This window comes from Parasteatoda tepidariorum, chromosome 11 (assembly GCF_982258835.1).
Source record: "Parasteatoda tepidariorum strain Cologne lab strain chromosome 11, Ptep-v5.0, whole genome shotgun sequence".
In the NCBI taxonomy this organism is placed as follows: Eukaryota; Metazoa; Arthropoda; class Arachnida; order Araneae; family Theridiidae; genus Parasteatoda; species Parasteatoda tepidariorum.
In genome coordinates, this window is record NC_141765.1 from 4,927,371 (window position 1) to 4,951,799 (window position 24,429).

The following is a 24,429-nucleotide window of genomic DNA, read 5'->3' on the forward strand; positions in this document are numbered from 1 at the left end:
AGTAGTGAGAAAACCACATTTCCTTATAGCATTTAAGTAATAAATTGTTCCGCTCTCAAACACGTGTTCCATTAGGTAAAATTGCATAAATAATTCTCAATAAAATTTAATAAAAAAGTAATAAGAAAAACGAAAAATCATTAGTGTGAAAAGGAAAAATTAAAAGGGAAAAACTAGATCTCGAAATCTTTTGATTTCTTGTCGATCGATAAGGTTTGTAATAAAAAGGCGCAATTTTTTTTAAAAAATTATTTCATTGAATCTTTATTTTTTTAATCTACTCTAGAACGAAGGAATGAGATTTGTTAGGACCAGAAAATACTTCAGGGATTTGTTTATCCAAATATTATCTGAAGTTTATAAGAGTTGCTACCATTTTGAGTGATAGGTAGAAGGAATGCTAAATACTTATATACCTATTAGAGAAAAATTCTCATGATGTTTGCTTTTTGTCTACTGATTAATTTGAAGAAAAAAAAGGCACGTTTTCTAAGGTGATTTGTAATTTTTTTTATTGCTAATTGCACTTGGATCATTTTTTCACTCTTAGAAACTCTCAGAGGGATCATTTGGATTGTTCTTCCAAAGTCTTCGGAATAAAAAGACTTAGCAAAATAAAAATACTTTGTTAAACAAGGTTAAAATGCTAATTAATAAAACTCAGTTTTTTTAATTTATTATTTCTTCAAAAAATGTCTTTTAAACCATTTCATCCACATTACTCTTCAATAATGGACTTATTTGTTTTATTTTGAATTTTTTTTTCGCTTTTAGTTATTATAGTGTACTTTTTTGTAAAAATAACGAAAAACAAAATGGAAAATCAGTACTTCTGAACATCCTATGAAGGTCATATTAATTAATCTACTACCTAAATCAACAGTAATAAATGCTACTAATAATTTCCTTTTTTAAACATTTAGAGAAATAATGATTTTGGAGTATTTTGAAATCCAGAGTGAATAAAATACCTAAGTGAGACTTACCTACACATTTCTGAAAAAAGCTTGCAGTAATCTTTACAAACACCTTCTCGTCTTTGAAGAACCTCTTCTGCAGATAGTTTAATATCCATATACCTCCAATCATATCTAGTAACAAAAAATAGCCTTACCTTACAAGTTAATTCATTTTAGATACTTAATACTGTTTTAGATATTTAAATGGAACCTTTGCCTAGATACTTAATAGATTGGTCAATAGAATAAGAACCGCAAAAGAAGACCGAACAATTAAAAACTTTTCATCTAATGGTTAGATCTTCTCGTTTTAGGATTCTATCTTAAGGGTTCGAAGAGATGACCTCAAATATGCTAATTAATTAGTGCAGACGATATTTTAGGTTACGAAATCAAACACAGAAATCTGAATAAACATAGCTTTTTTTCGGCTGACCCCCAAGATATAAGGGTTAGCTCAATCTGAGTTTGGTGATCCCTTAATGTTAATTTTATTTTTTGCCATACCTCGACAACTTTTCAAGCGAACATTTTTGCACACAATTATAAAATTCCTTTTTCCAAAGATAATACCATGCAAAATATAACACTTATTTATTATTTTTAATTATTTTATTTAAAAACAACCGTTTTTAATTGTAAAGTATACAACTTTTTATATCATTTTAAGGATTACAATTTTAATTGGCAAAATACAAAAATGGAGCGGTTGAGTAGTTCTTAAAAAATCAAATTTTGAAATTCGTCTTTTCAGGAATAGATTGATTTTGCTCGTATTTTGCCACTCAAATTTACATTCCTTAGAGTGATGTAAAATATTTTAGACCTTACAATTCGAAAATTTATCTACTGTTATTAAATAAAATAATAAAAAATTATTAATATTTTCTATAAATTATACTTTCCATAGAATTTTCTTTGAATAAGCAGGTTTCATAATTGTGTGCAAAAAGTTTCCTATTAGATTAAAATGTTCTTTAGATGTACGCAAAAATTAAAATTACATTAAGGGGTAACCGAACCACTCTCCTGACCAATCATATTTCCCAGATACTTTTCCCGGGGTAGTTGAAGAAAAGGTAATTTCTTTGAAAGATACGTTTCTGTATCTTAATTTAAAACATCGCATGCAGCAATTATTTTGGAAGGTCATCCCCTTGAGCTATTAAAAGAGAAGATTCTATCATTAGATCAGAAGGTAGTTTATTTTGCTCATTGTACGTGTCAATACTCAGTGATACATTTGTGCACTAAATTTGATTACAATCACACACATCAAATTTAAACGGTCTGTAAAAGTACCAGTTTGTAAATTTAAGCGAAAGTTATATCACAGAAATTCGTTTAAATGTGGTCGTTTATTTTCAGCTGAAAAACTTTCGATGTTGCTACAGATGTTCGAAATGTCTCTCTTGTAAATACCAAAACGCATTCATTTTTACCAGATTTTCTAAGACAAACTTCTGGTGTTACAATAAAGATTTCAAAATACCATTTTTTTGGTTCAAATTGAAAATGCCACTATTTTTGAAAATATTGTTATTTTCTTCGTCTTGCTTTTTTTCGGTAATCGTTCATATTCTTTTAATTTTTCACTGTCTAAATCGGAAGGCATTCCAATAGCCTTCCTTTTTATCAGCTTATAGCCCAGTTGGCTGAAACGGTGAGCTAATCATATTAGTTATTGAGCACTGACGCTGCACCAGGATATTTTTTTCGAAACTCTACATTGATTTTAGACCTAGACTTTAGAATAGAATAGACCTAGAATAAGACTTTTGACCCAAAACAGTACTCCAATTAGAATATTCGTCTTTTTTTGTTGATAAACAAAACGGTGTTTCTTGAAAGAAAACACTTGACAGATGAAATCTTTTAACTCGAGATAACTGTATGGTGATTGACATAATTTGGATTGCCATCTAACAGGGAAAAAAAATCGAGTTTATTTTCTGAACCGTTTAACTTTGATCTGCTCGCTTAAATTGGACCGAATTAAGCTCGCATTTTAAGGTTAGCAGCACATTCGCACGATATTATGTTTCAACATATTCAATTTTTTCCTGAAAGCATACGATTTTTAAAACATGAATTTTTGTTGTCTTAAACAGAATTTTGAAATTCTTGCTGCATTGTATTTATTTTAGTATTGTCAAATTCTCCTTACAATTTCCAATGCGATCAATATAATTTATAATAATTTTTATTTTTAAGCAATGTACAAAATGTTTTTCCTATAAATTTATCATATATTTTGTATTCTTTCTATCTACAGTTACTTTTTCTTAATTTCACGAACTTCACTTTTCACTTTTTTTATATTTTGAGTAATTTTTTTTACAGTGAAGTTGTTTTTTTATAGTGACAGATCACAGAATAATTTTCATAATCGAAAGAATATGTTTTTAATCTAATTTTCTTTTCTTCTAGAGAATTATTATTAAAAATTTAATGATATTTTAATAACTTACTGATTGCTATATTCTACAAGATGTTAAGTAAGATCGTAAGCCTATAGAAGTCGCATTATTAAAATTGCTCTTCCAGAAGCATTCTCCTTAAACCACGACATTTTTTTTCAATCTTTTGAACGTAATTTTATAATCTTTTTACAACTAGTACCTTAAATATCTCAAGCATTAAATAATAGATAAAAGTAAAAAGGAATCATCAACAAAGTATGTGTATAACATGTGGCTTACGTGATATTTTCTGAAATCCATCGAAAAAAAGACCTCACCACATAAATATCATTTTCACAGTCTGCTGTTAGATATTTGACAAGTCGTCGAACATTCACAGTTGCTGCATCAGGTGTCTAAATCACATAATAGAAAATTAGTCACTAAAAGATTTAAAATGTGACTGATGGACCTGAAGTTTCGGTTAAAAATTTATGCAATAACATCTTTTGATAAAGTAAAAGTATAGTGGTAAAAAAATTGATAGCTCATCTTTACTTAGAGCAAATTTTATTCATGATATCGGAAAATGTCTGGCCAAAATTTAAAGGAGCGTGTTTAAAAGGATTCGTGGAAGAATGCGTGTCAGGAAACGCCAATTGAAGATAGTGGAGTGTGACTAACTCATCACTTGATCCATCAGAAATATCTAATTTTCTTGCAATGACTAATTTTCTTTACTTGCCTGGAGACACCCATGAGACTCTTGGACTTTCCAGACAAGTATTGTATTGAGAATCCTTTTATATTAGTCTCCTCTAAACCTATTTAAACTTAAGCCAGACATTTGTCAATTACCGCAAATAAATAGGGTTAGAAATTTAAAATATTTTTATTTATTTTTTTTTTAAACAGAAGATATTTTTATGAATTTTTTCAAATATTTTTTTCTTAAATTTTTCTCTTTTCTGTATGTTTTGATTAAAGTACTTAAATTTTTGGTACGAAATTTAAATTGCAACATTTCTTTAAAAGTAAACCTTAGTTTTTCAATTTTTAATAACTTTCTTTCATTTAGAGTAAATTTTAGACAAAAAGGTTAAATACTTTAAAATATTTAATTTTATAAAATGTTTCTGCTTTTGACGAATCTAAACTATCTACTAGCTACTGAAATGCTACAGTTATAAGCAAATAAGTCATTGCAAGCTACGCGCGGGACATTTTTAGAGCGTTTTTTCAATTAAATGTGTTTTAATGTAGTTTTAATATTTAAAGAAAATGAAATTTTAAGTAATTTTCATGAAATGCGTTTGAATATTTATTTTTTTGAGACTGTCTCTTTCTGAAATCTGAAAAAATATTATTTTCAACAATTAAAACAAACGTTATGTGCAGTAAGGAGCTAAAATTGCATGAATGTATTTTCTGAAATAAATAGAAATATTAAACTATTGAATTTATTTTCATAAACTGCATACGTTTGCAAATATCTTGCAGTATTTTTTGTAATATTGAAGTATTGCAACTATTTTTTAATTTTGCAACTATTTATAAATATTGCAACTATTTTTTAAACTTGCCATTAGTAAAGCACGTCTGGAAAACTTGGAAAAATCGAACTATGTCTTGCACGTGATAGTTCACATTGAAAATACTAGATTCTACTTTATTCCAAGCATAGAACTTTTATAAAATGTGGTATTAATTTAAATTACATAAATTAAATTACATTCATTAAGACACAATAAAGTTTTGTGTATGAAATATAATGCTTCATTTATGAAATGAAATGGTACATAAATCGTAATGGTGAATAAAATGGTAATTTCATTTACAGAACATACCCTTTAATATATAATAAAAACATATGACTAAGTTCAAGTGGGATAATTATAAAAGAAAAGTCGAATATATCAATAAAAAAGTCGAATATATTAATAAGTCGAATATATCAATAATCACTTCAAGTTAAACAAAACTAGTGTATTTTAAAAATTTCTCAACAGAAATAGTGTATTTTTTTCAATTAAATTACTAATATTTTATCTATTTCTTCAGAATCCTTCAAAATAGTATAAAAAAAATTAAGTGAAAAATATATATCACAGTATTAATAAAAATATTTATTGAAATGGTGCGTTAACGCACTTTAGGCCGTAAATAAAGGAAATAATAGGTTTAAATATCTTAGAAAAAAAGGTACTTTTGAGGTTAATTTGAGGTTGGTAGGTGAAAAAAATATACCTAAGGTAGAAAATGAGCTTATGTTTTGCACCAAAAATAACCTCATCCTCAACTTCAAGCTCATTTACACCTCATAAAATCAATCTTAAATACTGTTCAGCAATACTTTTAGTTAAAATTGGATGAAATTATTCACACCAGAATTATATTTTCTTGCTTGATGTGCAGAGAAAATAACCTGTGCACCTCAAAAACATTCTCTATAAGATGGTTGCTCTAAGGTAAATTTCTATCAACCTCAAAACTACCTCAAGTGCGAATAAAACAACTTCATACACCTTGATTAATCCTTGGAAGGTTGGTTTTTAAAGGTTGTTTTGTAGTCAACTTCAAATGAACCTCAAATCAATCTTAACGCCTCAAAACAACTTCAAATAAACCTCAAAAACACCTTAAATATTTGTAAGGGTAATCCATTTTAAACCTTAATTATTAAAGTCTTACATTATATTAAATTATTTTAACAAATTATTTTTATGGTAATTTATTAAATGAAGATAGCAAAATTCAATTTCTACTCTATGTTTCAACAAAGTATGAAACAAAAAGTAAACCAAAATTTTTCTGCAAAAATTACAATTACATGTGTTCCTTAAAATTTCGGTTGGAGGTTATTGTGAGTGGGGGAAATGATTTTACCATCTGCTTTTTTTATGCGTGATACAGTGGCAAGCAATTCGTCATTTATAAATTCCAGATGAACCATTCACTGCCTTGATAATTGAATCTGATCTGGATTTTTTATGCGTATTATTTAAGCTAAGTAATTGAAATTAAATATAGCGATTACTATCTCCCTGGGCAATAATTCATATTTTTACATGACTTTCTTTCATCATTGGTAATTAATTCTGTATCATTACGTTGACATCATTACGTGTCATTACATCATTCAATAAATTTCTTTTTTCTATTGGGCAGGTAAGAAAGTAATTTCAGTTTGGATCAGTAGATGGCGTCTACGTTTTACATACGAGATTTGATAGTCGATACTATTAGGATCCTATAGAAACAAATTCTTTTGTTTTTATAGTTGTCAGATTACTATACGTTTACCATGGAATGCAAAAATGAATATTTTCTGACACATTTATAGGCTTACGATCTACAGCACGAACGGTTGAAATAAATTAAAACCATTGAGAGAAAAAATTTAGGTCTTCTTAATAAACTTCTTAGATCTTTTTAAAAGTTTTCCTGTTATACAATTTTGAAAATTATTAGTCTGATTTTGGACATTAGCTATTTGGTGTTGTATAGTTGAACACTATTTAAGGCAAATAAATGATAATGAAAGATATAATGAGATGCGTACTTCTATCGCCCGTTCATCAACATCTTTGAAAACAGACATACACGGAATCATTTCTTTTTTCTTGCAAGGAGGTGGTCTAGCAGCAAATTCTGGTGCTTCGTCTGTAATCGGATCATTATCTGTTTGAATTCCTGTATCACATTTAATCACTAAAGGCTCACCATATCCTAGAAATCGACCCTCAAACTCTGAATCACTTCGCATAGAATCTTCAACATCCTCTAAAAGTCGAGCAATACTTTCGTGAATGGCTGATTTTGACACCTAAAATAGTTAATTTCTCATTTTAAAGAATTTCACATCAATTGTTTTCCATAATTTGCCCATTTCATTTTAATAAATTTCATGTAAATTTTTTTCCCATAATTTGAGATTTCTTATCTCAATTCAATGAATTTAATATAATTTTTCATAATTTAATTTAGGGAAGATTTTGTATCAAATGAAAATAAATGCGTTCTTTTTAAATTAAATTATATTGCTTAAGTGGATACTAGAAGATCAAAATGAGAAAAATTCTCCAAAAATCCATTAATTGGTTTTTGAGATATTAAGAAAAATTACACTTTACTAAGTAATAGGCAACAAATCGTTTTTTTTTTACCGAGTTATAAGTTTGTGAATTTATAAATGTCCATACATCAATATGTACGTTTCGATGACAAAGCTGTCTTTTCCTCGTAAAGAAATTTTTCAATGTTCTCACATCTTCAAAAAGTTCCTTACTCACCAATTTTTGTTTTATGGATATTGAAAATTATTTAGATGCTCTTTGAAGTATCTTGTTTAATTCTAAATGCATTTGATTAACTCAATATGTTAATTTAATTTTTTAATGACTGAAAAAACCTAATTAAAGAGCGTTTTTTGAAGAAGTTTTTGGTAACAAAATAAAAATTTAACGCCTATTTACGTTATATTTTTATACATTTACCATAACCACTTACATTTATTTAAATGCGTATAAACAGTGTATTTGGATATAAATTTAATGAACAAAATTAAAATTCGTTCGCAAGGAACTTTTTAATTACCAACAAATAAAAACTGTACTTTTAGCTATAACTTTAAAGCTATCTATTATTTGTACACAAACTTGAACTAAATGTTTCTTTTAAAATGATCGAGTTTTGAACGTCCCCTTTACCCGGTATGCATTTGAAGCGCTAGAAGAAAGCTCGAGGATTCGACCAAAAATCTCGTCAAATGTGTAGTTAAAGTATAAATAAAATGGTGTTGAAGGATTTGTCCCCTCGAATAGTTACGAATTGCTTTTCTGAGCCCAATCATTATTTAAATATTAAATTAGATACGCCTACTTATTACATTATTTGTTGCTAATTCCCATCTGACCAGATCAATGAATCCGTTGATATTGAGAAACCAGAATGGGAGAGGAATGAATATCGTTCCAGTCCAGCCCTAAACAGATCAAGATGTGCTCAGGTGATGCCTGGTTTTGTTGGCATTTAGGGCAAAGAGGAAAGATCTTTTCATTTGCAGAAAATTTGAGACTTTTCAGGTGTCCACTGGCCAGTCGGGATAGGCAGGTGTTGGTTTGCCTGTCACCAGGGAGAGATAGAGAGAGTCCTGGTCTTTTTGCTTTATACCAGTAGTGAATAGGTGGAAGCAGCCACTTTTGTTTGTTCTGGGCCTTTTGCCTTGCAAAAAGTTCAAGGTATGTAAGCTCTGAGGTGGAGGGGACTGGATGGTCTAGTCCCTTCGTTGCAAGAGTGTCAGCCAACTCGTTGCCGTGGATATCGACGTGGGACGGGATCCATTGAAAGTGGACCTCATGCTGTTGGGAAATGAGCTTTACTTTTTGTAAGATCGAAAAACTGGTTTTATCTCCAATGAGGGCCCAATTTTTGAGGTGTTGAATTGAACTACGGCTGTCAGATAGTATCCAAGTATTTCCAAGGTGCCCTTCACTCAAGATTTTCTCTAGTCCCCTGTCGATTGCAATTAGTTCGCTTCGAAAGACGGAGCAAAAATCGGGGTTTCGTTGATGAAGAGTGTAGTTCTCTCGAGGTGTTTTAATAAATACCCCACTGCCAGTCTGTCTATCCATTTTACTGCCATCAGAGAATATTTTGATGTCGTTTGGAGGGATTTTATTGATGATTTCCAGGGACAATTTTCTGAGGAAAACAATCAGTTGACATTATTTATATAGGTTAATTAATGTCCTTGGCAAGTGCAATCTGGAAGATAATGTAAAATGATTGATTTGATAATGTAAAACTTGTCCACCATCGCACCATTCAATAAAGCTTTAATATAAACAAGATTGTAAAATAAATTTTTAAAACAAAAAAAAATATTTATTCTTACTTGGGATGTTTTGAAGGTTCCAAGCTCTTTGTGTATATGAGCTATAGGTGATATACTATCCATTGATGAGAAAACATTGGGTTCGATTCCCGCAGCGTTGGCTGCCAGGGCTCTCGTAACAGGATCCGTTTGTGATTCAAAATCAGACATTTTTGATAAACGCTGATTCGCAACAATACCTAATTTTTTTCCAAATTTTGAGGTGTAGTCTAATCTCCAACCCGCGCTTTCAAACTCCATAAGAGAAATGCGATACGTCTGAAACATAAGATCAATAATATGCAAGGTATTAAATTTTTTCAGAAGTAAAAATTAAGAGGTTGAGAGGAAAGCAATTAAAAAGCAACAAAATTATCACAATCATCGTTGAAGAAGCCGATCTTAAAGCATCAAAGCTAATTTGATTGTCAAATGGAATTTGAAGATATTTCTAACAATCTCTTTGATAGCCTTTCAATTTATCTTCTGGCAATAAAACTGATGTTTTTTTAATAATGCCTAATTCGTTAATAATTCACTAGTTTTGATATCGCATTGTAATTGCTTAAACAAAAATTCTCAAAGAATAAAGTTTATATTAAATAAATTATGCAAAGAAATTGAAGCGGTAAGATATTAATTTTGAGAGTAAGGCAAGTCTTGAAAATGGGTGCCTACTTTTGAGCACTTGAAACTTGTCCGCTGTTATTTCTAATCTGTATTTTTTTTAAAAACAAATGCAATTTTTTAATCAAGTAATAAAGTTTATATTTTTTTAATTCATTTTTGACTCCGATCATTATTTTAAGGGCGTTGTTCGCGGAACAATCTTGTATATATTCAGTAAACCATGAGAGTGTGTTTTTCCTGTAAAGATAAGATTCCCTTACACCATGTTAAAGATTCAGACATATATGACTCAGAAACCTTTTTAAGCTGAATACTAACTATATGAAGAAAAAGAAATGCTTAAGGGAAGCAACCTTAAACATCGTTGCAATTACAAAGGCTAATTTTGAAAAATATGGAGATTAAAAAAAAGTCAATACTAATCATCAACAAAACTAAGCATCTTTCTTCATTACATTATTGATGGCATATTATCCCGCATTTAATCCCTATTTTTGAAGGTCATTAATTCAAATAATTAAAAAAAAAATATGAATCTATACTAATCTTAAACAGAACATATGGTTAAAATAAAAACCTCATTCGACACTCAATGAACTGCTTTAGGGATATCTGTGTGGGCGTCGTATTTCATACGTTTTTGCGCACGTATGGTTGGCGTCACATGCCATGCAACGAAGAGAAAAATTGCATTATTAAAATTTAATTCAGTCTCTTTATATCCCACGATTATTTTTGTAATTCTGAATAATGCTTCGAGAAGGCGCAACTAGTCCCACTTCATAATTTTAGCAGTGAGATTTCCCACCTTGAATTAAAATCATTTTGTACTTTCTGTAATTTTGCTTTCATTAGTGTTAAAATCATTCATTAGTATTAAAATTATTTTATTTCACCAGTATTAAAAATAATTTTTATTAATTAATTATTAGTATTAATTAATTATTATTAATTATTTTTTTAGTATTAAAATTATTTTCCAAAATATTTCTTTATCTAATTTTAGCAATTATTTTGTACAGATATTTATCTTAAACACCTTAAAGCAATAGAGTTAATAAATATGTTATCGCAGTGTATTTTTTTACGACAAAACTTGGGTGCATTACACGGAAAACTGGAGATCAGTGAACGGCACATCTCATATTTTACCATCAATAGGTCAGGCAAAAAACTGCTTTCTGACAGAAAGATTTTGCATTTTTAAATTTAGGATAGAGCATATATTTATTTTCAGCAATTAAAAAATGCATTTTTTTGGATCGGAAGTTCAAAAAAAAAAAAAAAAAAATTCCGACAGAGAAGGAGTTAAAATTTGACATAGTTTACCACTAAATCACATTTTGAACACAGAAGCGACATGCTTTCTTCCAAAATTTAATGGCTGATATATTGGTGCAAATTTATACTTTATTTTTAAACTCTTTGTTGAACTTTGCTGTCGAATGAGTAATCTTAAGTTTTTGACATTTTGAAATGGCGTTAGCTTGTAACACAATTAGGAATCAAAAACCACAAATTGTGTTTGAGATGTTTTCTTCAATGTCTGGACGTATAATAAATGAATGATTAAAAGTATTGTTGATCGATAAATACCTGAGTGCAGTGGTCACTAAGTGGTTTAACTGCTTGAACTCCGATATCAATGGTAATTATATTGATTTCTTGGGTATCTAAAATCTGACGCTTCTGGTAGAATTTCACACTTCCACTTTTCTCGTTGTCGGTCTGCATCAAAACACTCTAAAACAATTGAATATAGAAATAAATTTAATAATTGCAATAAATATGCTAAGACTACAAACAAACAATATCACAAAAAACTATCCACTGTTGAACAGTTTCTTTCAGTTACAGGAGATAATTTAATCGATATTTGCGTCGCTGATTTCTAATCTGCAATCTCTCTTCAAGCTACAGTTTCTTTTTAAATGACGTTTTTAATACATTTTTTGTCAAAATGTACAAGTTTAAAAACGTTATATACGAGGAATCAATTAACATGGTTATAACAATTTCGAGGTACGTTCAATGAATTACAAGGTACGTCATAACAAGGGATTAATTAAAAGTTGCGAAAACGTCTAGCGGAGTTAGGGGTTACATCATCCAGATTTTAATTGCATAGAAACTCAAGCCCGGAAATGTTATTCGCAGCTAGGAGCACTTCCCTATTATGATCTGTTTCCTCGTGTGCATCAGAACAGGTCATAATAGGGAAGCACCGCTAGCCGCGTACGACAGCATTTCAAGGCATGGGTTTCTATGCGATTTTAGTCCTGATGATGTGCCTTAACTCCCCCAGAAGTTTGTTGCAACACTTGCGTGATCTCCTGTTACGTATAACGTTTTTAAACTTGTACATTTTGACAAAAAATGGACTAAAAATGTCAATTTTTTAATAAAGAAAAATCTGTGGCTTTATGAGCAAAAATTCAGAACTTCAGAATTAAAATCCCTACATCCAAATTAGGCAAGATAAGGTATTTGTATAAATGCAACAAAAATTTGTTCCCCAGTGTAATTTAAAAACGTGAAAAATCTTAATTCTGCGATAGAAATTTGCGCTTCATTTCAAATAGCTGTGTTCAAATAAAGTATTTTGACCATTATCTCTAATGCTCAACTCCGTAGCCTTGTAATTTTGAACCCAATCCTGAAGACAAAGGAACTCCTGGATAAAATATTGGGAGAAATTGTCCTTCGTCGAGGACTTTGTGAAGGAACTAACCCCCATTAGCGTAACATAGAGAGGGAAACTACGAAAACCTTCCACGATTAGAATGACGACAAGAGGACTCTAACCCACGTTCCGTCTACAACTGAGAATATTTTACGTCAACACTGTGGTCGGTGCTAGTGGACTGTGGTCATTGGAAGGCGAACGCTCTATCCCTTGAGCCACCACTGTGCACTTGATTGCACTGGCAATAGTATGACAAGAATCATATTTAATGATCTCCGAAACTCTTTTAAAATTGGACATATTTTAAATTAATCTCTTGTATTAAAAACATATCATTGAGTAAAACCTTGACATTGTCGCCTCCCAAAGGATGAAAAGCAGGATTGGTTTGAGTTTCGACATCAGTAATTTCAGGTTCTTCCGCATCATCTTCTAGCAACGTTTCTAAATCTTCTTCAGTGAAGTGTACTGCGTCAGTTTGCGTAATCTTGTCCGAAAGTGCAGGTGCCTGCCCCACCTGAAGAAAACAAAAACAATTTTAGCCACCTAGAGCAAAAAAAAAAAAAAAAAATTTAAAAAAGAAAAATCATAAACAATTAAATAAGAATTTGCAATTTTAATTTTTGTTTTTCTTTGGGCAGCACAGAGATTACGAATTTTTAGTTCAGAGATGGGCGAATCTATAACACGTGTACCACTAGGTGCCACATTAAAGGTATTTTAGTGGCACGCAACAGGTACTTTTGCTTTCTTTATTATGAAAAACTTTTCGAGGGAAAAATAGCATTTCCAAAACTGGCAGCTATCAGAGGGGATTTCAGAATGGAGTAAGAGGCAAAAACTAGTATAAAGTAATTTTAAGATGTTCCGTCAGTTATAACTGAAACTGGGAAATTCATGTCAGCATGTGCACTAAATTATCATCAGTTTTCAGAAAAACAATCTCATATTGGCAAATTTCTTGCGGACCCACAATAACGTCTTTACGAATCTTGTCTTAATATTAATTTGAACTATTTTTAACTCTAAACATACCACTACTTTATAATACAAAACAACACAACATACAATAAATGGTTTTTAGACCGGTTATTACATGTTTATTGTTGAAATATTGTTTATTCAATTTACATTCGATGCAAGTTAGTAAATAATCAGCAAATATAGTTGCAAAATACAATGCAGCAAAAATAATGAAAGGTTATTTAACTTGAAAACAAATAAAAAAAGGTTTGCTAGCTCTGAGTAGAACGGCATGAATATATATATATATATATATATATATATATATATATATATATATATATATATATATATATATATATATATATATATATATATATATATATGTTCAATTTGTTGTTATTTTTTACTGTTGTTTGTTATTTTTTACTTATTATTCAACCCTTTTTTTTCCATATGTCTATAATTTTTCTTTGTTTTATTCTTCATTTTGAACTTATTGTTTTTCTTAACTTTCTTCGTGTTTTCTTGTATTTATATATATATATATATATATATATATATATATATATATATATATATATATATATATACACTATCTAGCCATTAATGACCGAACACCCCTTGAAAGGCAGGTGGACTCGTCCTGGCGGAATAAATACGCAACCTGAGGTGGGGGGAAGACCATTCGCAAGCAGGCGACGGCCATACGAGCGTTAACAGTGAAAATGAGTGGACGGCGAGAGCTGAATGAGGCGGAAAAGGGCATGATCATAGGCTCCCATCGATTTGGTCATTCCATACGTGCCATCTCCGACAAGTTTCAGATACATCGGTCAACAGTTGGTGACGTCGTGTTGAAATGGGAACGAGAAGGAGTGATAAAACCGCAGTCTCGACCCGGCAAGCCCAAAATAATGTCCGAAAGGGATCGACGATCTCTACGACGTGTAGTGAAGGCAAACCGACAAATGTCGTTGGACACTGTCGCTACCAACTTCTGGACTGCATCTGGCAGTGTTGCCAGTACACGTACCATTCGTCGGGAGCTGATTGCACAAGGATTCCATGGACGAGCAGCAGCACATAAGCCAAACATCTCTCCATCAAACGCCCGCCACCGATTTCAGTGTTGCAGAGCACGTCGCCAGTGGACAGTAGAGCAATGGAAAAGCGTTATGTGGAGTGATGAGTCACGCTACATGTTGTGGCACTCTGATGGACGGGTGTGGACCTGGCGAATGCCCGCAGAACGGTATCTACCGGAGTGCATTGTCCCCACTGTGAAGTTCGGTGGTGGAGGAATTATGGTGTGGTCCTGTTTCTCATGGTTTGGCCTTGAACCCTTGGTGTTAGGGCGTGGAACCCTGAACGCAGAAGGGTATAGAGACATCCTGGACAATTCGGCGCTTCCCACCCTGTGGCAACAGTTCGGTAATATCCCGTTTGTGTTTCAATACGATAACGCTGCCATTCATAAAGCACATACCATCACGGACTGGTTTGATGAAATGGGGGTGCAAGAACTTGACTGGACATCCCAAAGACCCGACATCAATCCAAATGAGCATCTCTGGGATGAGTTGGAGCGCCGGTTGAGGGCCAGACCACAATGCCCCAAAACCACCACTCAACTCTTCGCCTTGTTACAGGAGGAATGGAGGGCAATACCTGCCGCCGTGTACCAACACCTAGTGTATAGCCTTCCTAGAAGGGCTAAAGCTGTGATTCGGGCGCGTGGCGACCCTACGCCCTACTGATTTGATACTAGCACCTCAGGTATCCGAAATGAGAGGTGTCCGGTCATTAATGGCCAGATAGTGTATATATATATATATATATATATATATATATATATATATATATATATATATATATATATATATATATATATATATATATATATATATATATATATATATATATATATATATATATATATATATACCGAAGAGCCATTACATTATGACCACCCTGCTGATAACATGTAGGACCACAAATGCTCTGTTGGATTAAGATTAGGTGAATTTGGGGGCCAACTTTTTGACTTGAAAGTCACTGGAATGTTCCTCGAACCAATCCAAGACGATTCGACCCTTATGACATGGTGCATTATCCTGTTGGTAAGCACCATCCCCCACAGGAAAAACTGTTGCCATGAATGGGTGAACCTGGTCTGCAACTATGTTCAAGTAGCTTACAGACGTCAGGGATTGTTGTGGGGAGGATTATGGGTCCTAATATGCCCCATGAAAACATTGCGCCTGGGCGAGAAACCATGAAAACCTGGGCGAGCTCATTGTTATAGATGGAGGGTGGTGTCATAATGTAATGGCTATTTGATGTATATATATACACAATAATCGTACACTATGGAATTTAAAGCATGAAATTTCTTATTATTGTTATGAACTAAGTTTAACTAGTTCATAACAAGTTTAAGTTATTGGATCACTTCATCAAATTCGACCTGTAAGGGTTCTACTAGGAAGGGAGGGTTTTTAAAAGACAAATATCTAGACAAATGTGATATTGTTTACCACTGAACCGAATGAAACCGATCCCCATACGATGCGACTCTGAATTGAGATTGCTCTGTAAAACAGTAAACATTTTGAGTTATATCTATTTGACACTGCTATAGGCCAAGGTGAGTTAAGTTCTATTTTTTATGTATTATGATATCTTATGTATCTGAATGAGTCTAAAAAAAATTCTAAGGGATTAAGAGTTTAATGGTTGTAGAGGTCTTTGTGTACAGCTTTGAACTTACATCTATTTATGCATCTGACGTAACAATTAGATAAGTGAAACATTATTTCATTTGTATTTTGAATGCATTACGATTATAGCATTTACAAGTATTTTTTAAATAATATTCTTTTCATTTTACAAGTATTTTTTAATAACATTCAATTAGCTGCTTTAAATCTGTAACGAGATAATCGTTTGAAATTATTTTTTTTAAAAAATATTAATTTCAAACGGTTTTTTATCATGTATTATGGTGAAATATTTGCGATTTTTTAAATTTTGTGTTCCTTAACTTACATTTTCAATAATTTATGTATCTGCAACCAATGCGAGTTAAACACAGTGTTTTATATACATTATTTAATAATCCAAAATATTGTGCGAAAAATTCAGCTTAGTTTGCATGTGATACTTCCATACCACCCTCATCCTGATACCTGCTACTCATCTTCATCCTGAAACCATCCTAGTTCGATAAAGATAGAACGAAGAAAACAATTATTGGTGTTCGAGAAATATAGATGGCTCTAGTTACGTTTTCTTTTTTCAATAATGCCCATACTTTACTTCTTTTGTCATTCGAAGGGAATGTTTTCCATTGTGATACGACTGGGAGAAAAATTAATGATATTTTTTTTGAATTGAAATTTTTGCTCAGCAAAAATATTTTAAATGAAAGAAATTTATTATAAATCCAAACGTTATTTAAAAATGTTAAATAGTTTTGATTTACATATATTAGTTCAACAGAATTTTTCATTTTCCTTTCATACATTTTTTATTTGAATAATTTAGATTATATTGCGAGCATCATTTCCATTGAATTTTGTAATAATATTGTTTCGGAAGCAAATTAAAATAGCGATATATCGAAAACCAATATGTATCAATACAATAGTGGGCTTCTCACACTATTGTAATGGTATGTTTTGCTATGGATACATTAATACATATCAGAGAGCACTATTTTTGAGGATATAATAGTGTGAGTTGATGAATAGAATATATCTTCTCGTATTTTATTTTTTCTAATTATTATATATATATATATATATATATATATATATTAAAAAATGCATAGATTTCAACTCTAACTTAGCCAATAAGGTTTTTTCTAATATTATTGCCAATCAAATTCATAGATTTTACAGGAATAATTCTAACTATAACGAGTTTTTATTAGATACTGATATTTATAAAAACGATTTAATTAATAGCCATTTTCCTAGTTCATTTCTTAATTTCTATTTTAAAAAAATCTTAAAAAACTTGGTACATTAATTTTTAATTTTTATTTAATTTTTCTGTTTTAAGAATAAGCTCTGATTTTTTCAAGGTAGGAACTAACTATGATAAACTATTCCTAAAGCCACTGGACGGAATAGTTTGGATGTATGACCTTTTATACTGGATTAGTTAAATATTTTTAGTTACTTTTTAATATTTGTAGCCTCTTAAAATTAATTTAATTTTAATTGTCCAGTATAATAAACAGTTTATTTATTTATTTATTTATTTAATTATTTTTATTTTTGTATAAGTGGAATGGGCTCTGGTTCGTAAAGAACCACCCCAAATAAATGCAGGTGATACGTGTATACTTTAAAATTATGTAAGGTTGTATGAATGAAGAATAAAACCTATAAACGGTTTTCTATTCCTGTATGCAGGCTCTGATTTTTAAATAAGTCACCCTATGAAAGATGGATATGTGTATTCTGTAAAATTATGAATGTAGGATGAGTCTATAAACGGCTTTCTATCCTGACAGACTGACTTTTAAATTAATTTCCCTATTAATGATTTTTTTTTTAATTTATTTTATTTTATTTATTTATTTTTTTTATTTTCATTTTTTTATTTATTTATTTATTATTTTTTTATTTATTTATTTTTATTTTTTAAGACTGCTAATTTATTCAATCCGTTAAACTTTTTTATAATTATTTCAATTTTATTACCTTTTTACTAATTGTTTCTCATAGATGGCAGCATTAATATTTTACCTAAACATTTTTTTTCTTCTTCTTCGATCAAATGTTTTTTTAATTTTATTATATTCGATTCAAGCTATAAGCAATATTTTACATCTTCGCGATTTTTGTTAACTGTTTTATTATTGTACTTTTAAACCTAAACCGCGTTTTAATTCACGCCGGTAAGTTTGATTTCCTTTTACATTTTTCTTTTATTTCATGATTTTTTTCAAAATAAGGTTTTTTGCGATATCGACACATATAAAGAATAATTTTTATCTTAGGATAATTATTCTTTATTCAGAAATATCGCATTATTTATGGCAATTAGATGTGTCTTGACAACGACTATTTGCTTATACCATTCTTGTTTCTCTACCATTTAGTTTTTTATTTTTATTTTATTCATGTTTTTCATGTTAATTTGTGTTTATATATATATATATATATAATTTGGGAATAAAGTCGTGCCAAGTATTATGTCTACAGCAGTAAGTATTTACGTTGCAAAAATTAGTGTGCTAGTAATCTTTTAGTAGTATTACGTCGCAAAAATTAATAAAGTAACAATGGCTGGTTTTGCAGTTTTCCTCTCCATCTAGCTCAAATACGGGTTCGTTCCATCAAAAAGTTTTCCAAGGCATCGAAGGCTAGTTTCTCTCAATGCTTTATCCAGGAATTCCTTTGTTTTCTAGGTTAGGTACAAAATTACAAGATTACGGAGTTGAATATTGATAGTTGTAAACTCAGAATTGGGTTGGCTGTTCAGCACTGATTATAAAATAAAATTAAAATCCCTTAGCACAAAAATTAAAAAAGTACTGCAATTTAACAGGGTTTTCTTAGATCATCTTCAGTTTTGACACTCCTTCCCCAATTTTTTTCTTGAAAAAACGAAAAAAAAAGTGTGCTAACAATTGCTGCCGAACAATTTAACATAAAAAACACATCCTGAAGTGGAAAGTTGCAAATAAATAAAAGGACATTTTATTTTAATCCACTCAATGGAATTCTCATTTGGATAGTCACTCAGAACGAAGCATTGAGAGCATACCAACTCTTACCCCACTGCATTTTCTAATCTTTTTCCACTCTCTTTTTAATTATTTTAATTGAGTTCACTTTTGTTCTACATTTTTAAAATTATTATTAATATTAAAAAAATTTCTGTGCAAAATAAATTAAAATTAAAATTTTGTAAAGCGGGGAATGTCGTTAGTTTTTTTTCCTTATCAAAATTAAATTGGTTCAAATAAAAACGATGTTGAGAAAAAAAAAGACTTGTTTAGTTTTAATACTACCATTGTAAAAAGTATTTTAACTTTAGACCCCCCCCCCCGTAGAAAAAATGATATACAGTTAACAGGATTAAATTTACCCAGAATATTGCATATTCATACTGTAATGCAAAAATAGATGTAAGAGAATTATGATATATATATATACATATATATATATATATATATATATATATATATATATATATATATATATATATATATATATATATATATATATATATATATATATATATATATATATATATATATATATATATATATATATATATATATATATATATAAATAAATGAATATAAAATACAATAAAGAGATAAAAGGAAAAAGAAGAATATGTTTTATTTTCTACGCATAAGCTGTAAAAATTTATAAAGAATATTTTCTGTAAAAAATTATATAGAATATATTATATAGAATATATAAAAATTTACATAAAATTTTCATAGAATTCATTAAATAAGTGTTGGAAATACAAAGAAAGCGAGGAAAAATTTAATTTAAAATAGAAGTAGAAAAATTGGTAAAAATTAATTTTTCTTAAAACAAAATATTAATAAAATTTAAAAAAAAAAATTCACTAGCCAGCAAACAAAATAACGAAAAAATATAATCGCATCGTTATCTCACGGAATTTAAAGGTGTCGAGTGTTTTCTAACATTGTATTAATATAGCACCAACGAAAATCGAAACGAAAATAAAACACGTGAATAAAACATAACTACTTGCTTTATATGTTAAATTTTGCTTTTTATTCTGTATTCATCTAGAATATTTGTTTCAAATAGATAGATAGAAATAGATAGATAGAGATAGACAGATAGATAGATATAGATATATGGACATAGATATAGATATATGGACATAGATATAGATATATGGACATAGATATAGATATATATAGATATAGATATAGATAGTTATAGATATAGATAGATACACAAGCCAAAAAACAAAATAACGAAAAAATATAATCTCATCGTCAGCTGACAGGATTTAAAGATGTTGAGTGCTTCCTAACATTGTATTAATATAGCACCCAAAAAAAAAAATCGAAACGAAAATAAAGCATACGAAACAAAAAATACAAAATAAGACAAAACAACTAGCTTTATATGTTAAATTTAGCTTTTTTATTTTGTATTCTTCTTGAATTTTCGTTTTAAATAGATAAATAGATTTATATAGATAGATAGATAGACAGATAGACAGATAGATAGATAGATAGATAGATGGATATATATATATATATATATATATATATATATATATATATATATATATATATATATATATTATATATAAGTTCAAAATGAAAAATAAAACAAAGAAAAATTATAGACATAAGAAAAAAAAGGGGGTGGGAAATAATAAGTAAAAAAATAACAAACAACATATTATTTAAAAAAAAAAAAAAAAAAAACTATAAATGAAATTTTAGTTAAAAAACCGGAAAAAAAGCCGGAAAAAAAAAGACATAATCTTTTCTTCAGCCCACACGATTATATCCGCAAAACAGAGTGCTTTCTGATATTGTATCAATAAAGCCAAAGCAAAATATATTAATACAATAGTGTGAGGAGCACTCAAAAAAATTTTTATAAAATAACTACATAAAAATAGATCATAAAAAGTAAAAATAACATGTAAAAACAGATAATAAAATAAAATAAAAAGAAAAAACATTAAAAAAGGGGGGACTATAAAGCGAGTAGCAAAATCATAACAACTTACATGGACAGATATTTTTCAAGATTGATTTAAAAATGTTTTCGCAGAAAGATTGCCAGATTACAAAATATGAAAACTATGAAAAATGATGATATGAAAAATATGAAATATTTTGTTTTTCTTAACTTTCTTAGTGTTTTCTATATAGAGATAGATAGATAGATAGATAGATAAATAGATATAAACATGTAAACATAAAAGTTATGTAAGATGCGGCTATTAATTTTCAGAGCCGATCTACTAACTTGTGAACACGTGAGTTTCAAGCTTATTTAATATTGTTTTGAAGTCACATCCACCGACTTTAAATCGATTCTGTACTCGGCTGTAAATGTTTCTGAAATATTTTTTTTCAATTTTGACGTCGGGTTGTCCTTGTTTCTTAACAAAATTTATCGGTTTCAGAGGTTGGGAAAATGAATCATTTATCATACTTTTCGGATGAATTTTTGGTAGTTTCAATTCCTAAAGAAACAAGAGGTGCCGAAGTGATTAAGACTTCAGAAGAGTATTCAGAGACAGAGGATTTTAAAAATTGTTTCAAAATCTTTTATAGCATTACAGCAGTTGAAGCAAACTCTCTTTAAATTCACGCAGATACTATTTTAAATTATTTTTTTATTAGATCAGTCCTTGAAGTCTCACCTTTTATTTCATTTTGATACTATTGAAAGGAATTATCTATGAAATACTTCAATTTAATTTTAGTATGAATTCGATTTATTATCTAATATAATATAAATAAATAGTTATGACTATGTGTCTTTACCAATTGTTCATCATTCTAAAATAAGCATTACATTTAAATTTTCTGTTCTCATCTTTGTAATTTCGTTTAATTTAACCTTAATTAAAACAAATCTAAATAGGTGAAACCAATCTAAATAAGGATTTAAACAAAACTCAGATTTTAGAAAAAATGAGTATTTAATTATCGAAAAAAGGGCTGAATTCAATAAAATTCCTTTACAAATCGAATTACTTCGATAGCGAAGCGTGATGTAGAAAAAAATTATAGAAAAATGCTATGTAATTCTCAATTAAAGTTATAGTGATTAATATGAATTTCTATTTCTTTTAGATGTTTGGATTGTGGGGAGATCTCCAATGTCAAACTTCATCTATGAAAAGGTACCCCATCATAGAATCGAGGTCTTATACACTAGTAAATTTGAATCGCAATTTTGTAGTGTTATAGTACTCCTTCACCAGAATTTTAGCTGTGATAGAATTCGATGAATGGATACCACTAATTGATTCATTGCAGTTTCGTGAGAAGCCGGGAGAGCTGTATTAAGATCACCGTACTTTTGAGTTCTGATCGTGGAGAGCTGTATTAAGTTCACGGTCGTGGTCGCTCCTGTGTTCCCTTTAGCAGTCGAGTGAATACGTTATGTGTGATGGAGATTGAGTAGCAACCGCGCGAGGAGATGGATAAAGTTGGAGTCACAAGTCAACTGTTCACTGTGGATTATCCATCGAGGTAGGCGTGCTCAGATCGAAGTGGGCGTTACAGTCAGGACAGGTGAGTTTATATCGAAGTTTCTGTCAAGATAGGCATGTTCACATCACGTCCCAATGTGGGGAGAATTGTTATCGATAATGTCAACCTTCATCTATGAAAAGGTGCCCCTAAATAGAATCGAGTTAATATGTCTAGTGAATTGGAATTTTGTAGTGGTAGGCACACTACAGGATTTTTAAAGAAACGAACAAAACTCAAATAAAATTTCAAAAATAATGCTTATAATAAGTATCTATTTTTTGAAGAAAGGCTTCAAATATGAATTCAACTCTATCATTATATAAATTCTTTTTTGTACTTTAAAGAGAGTGCATAAAAAAATGACCTGAACTGAGGCATCTTTTGTACCAAGAAGGCGTAACCTTTCTTTAAGTTGGAGAGCAGTTGGTTGTTGCGTTGTTCCATTCCATGTAATCACAGCTTTACTTAGCGGGGAGACCAGGCGACTTGCTCGGCTACCACCGCAACCCATCACCTATAAAGAGAGTTTATTTTATAAATACTAATTATTAATATGCACACTGTTTCTGTTAAAAAAATAATTATTCTCTAACCTTCCAACAGGAAATTTCTCTTTTCTGAAATTACAGAAATTTACTGTTAAATTGCATCGGAATTTGTCGAAAGAGACGTTTTTCAGTTAATAAATCAAATCTGCAACCATTGATACAGGTTGTATTTGTTGGGTACAGATTTTTTCAATTTCGAATATGAAAACCTTTGGTATTAATGTAATTTAACATTTAATTAACAAATAATTTGATGCATTGAAACAGATGTCAACCGGCTGTATGGTGGTCTATTAGTTGACTTTATATCAGGAAGGTCACTGGTTCGAATCTCGCTTCAGAACTGCTTAAAAGAACGGCAATGGAGAAAAACAAATAGTTCTATGACGATTCCTTCAAACGTAATGATTTTCGATGCTTCAAAAATCACGAAAAATCACACAAAAAATAGAATAATTTAAGAATTAATCAAATTTCTAAGAAGCTGGCTCTTGATACAAACCAGAGGATATACAGCTACCTTAATGCCAAATTTCTCTGACGTATCTTGATCTAATCTGTTTTAGTTTTGCTACAGAAAATTTCTGTTAACTTGTTTTTTCTGTAAGATGCGGATAATCTCCAGCAACTTTGCTGTCAGAAATTTTCCGTAATCTGAGGTAATTTTCTTTGTAGTGTATACACTATATCATAAAACATATTTCAGTGAGAACTTTGCATAGATTTGAATTGTCAATTAATTATTATATTAATTTGCATAATAAAAAATATTACTACTGTCCCATCTAGTATTTCTTTATTATTTGTCGCATAAATTATTATAGTGAAATTAGTAGCATAGTAGAAAACCTTCGCCCCCTAAATAGTAGAGCAAAATTTATTAACTTTTTAAAATTGCAAAACAAAATTTTCTTACACATTTTGACAAACCTTCATTTTTACTACATATTTAAATTTTTTTATAAAAGTTGTTATTGACTAAATTAGTTCATAATTCAAAATTTCAGTAAGGTATTTTTCAAAACCTTTATGTTAATGTGTTCTATAAATGATAAAAATAAATTATAAAAATAAAATTGTAATTCTTTGTTAATAAGTCCTGAATACCAAAAATCATCATAT

General features: G+C 29.8%; 1 protein-coding gene across 2 annotated transcripts in view; it reads right to left on the bottom strand.

Moving 5' to 3' along the window:
- The window catches only part of LOC107437018 (kyphoscoliosis peptidase), a 115,555-nt gene that overhangs the window by 12,693 nt on the left and 78,433 nt on the right, over positions 1–24,429 (bottom strand). For both annotated transcript variants that reach the window (XM_016048881.4, XM_016048880.4), the window contains exons 3-9: positions 23,124–23,273; positions 12,899–13,069; positions 11,463–11,609; positions 9,258–9,515; positions 6,924–7,187; positions 3,662–3,777; positions 987–1,091 (exon numbers count right to left, since the gene is read on the bottom strand). In XM_016048881.4, coding sequence (XP_015904367.1) covers positions 987–1,091; positions 3,662–3,777; positions 6,924–7,187; positions 9,258–9,515; positions 11,463–11,609; positions 12,899–13,069; positions 23,124–23,270 — 1,208 coding nt within the window. In that variant the 5' untranslated portion in view covers positions 23,271–23,273. The remainder of the gene's footprint in view (positions 1–986; positions 1,092–3,661; positions 3,778–6,923; positions 7,188–9,257; positions 9,516–11,462; positions 11,610–12,898; positions 13,070–23,123; positions 23,274–24,429) is intronic.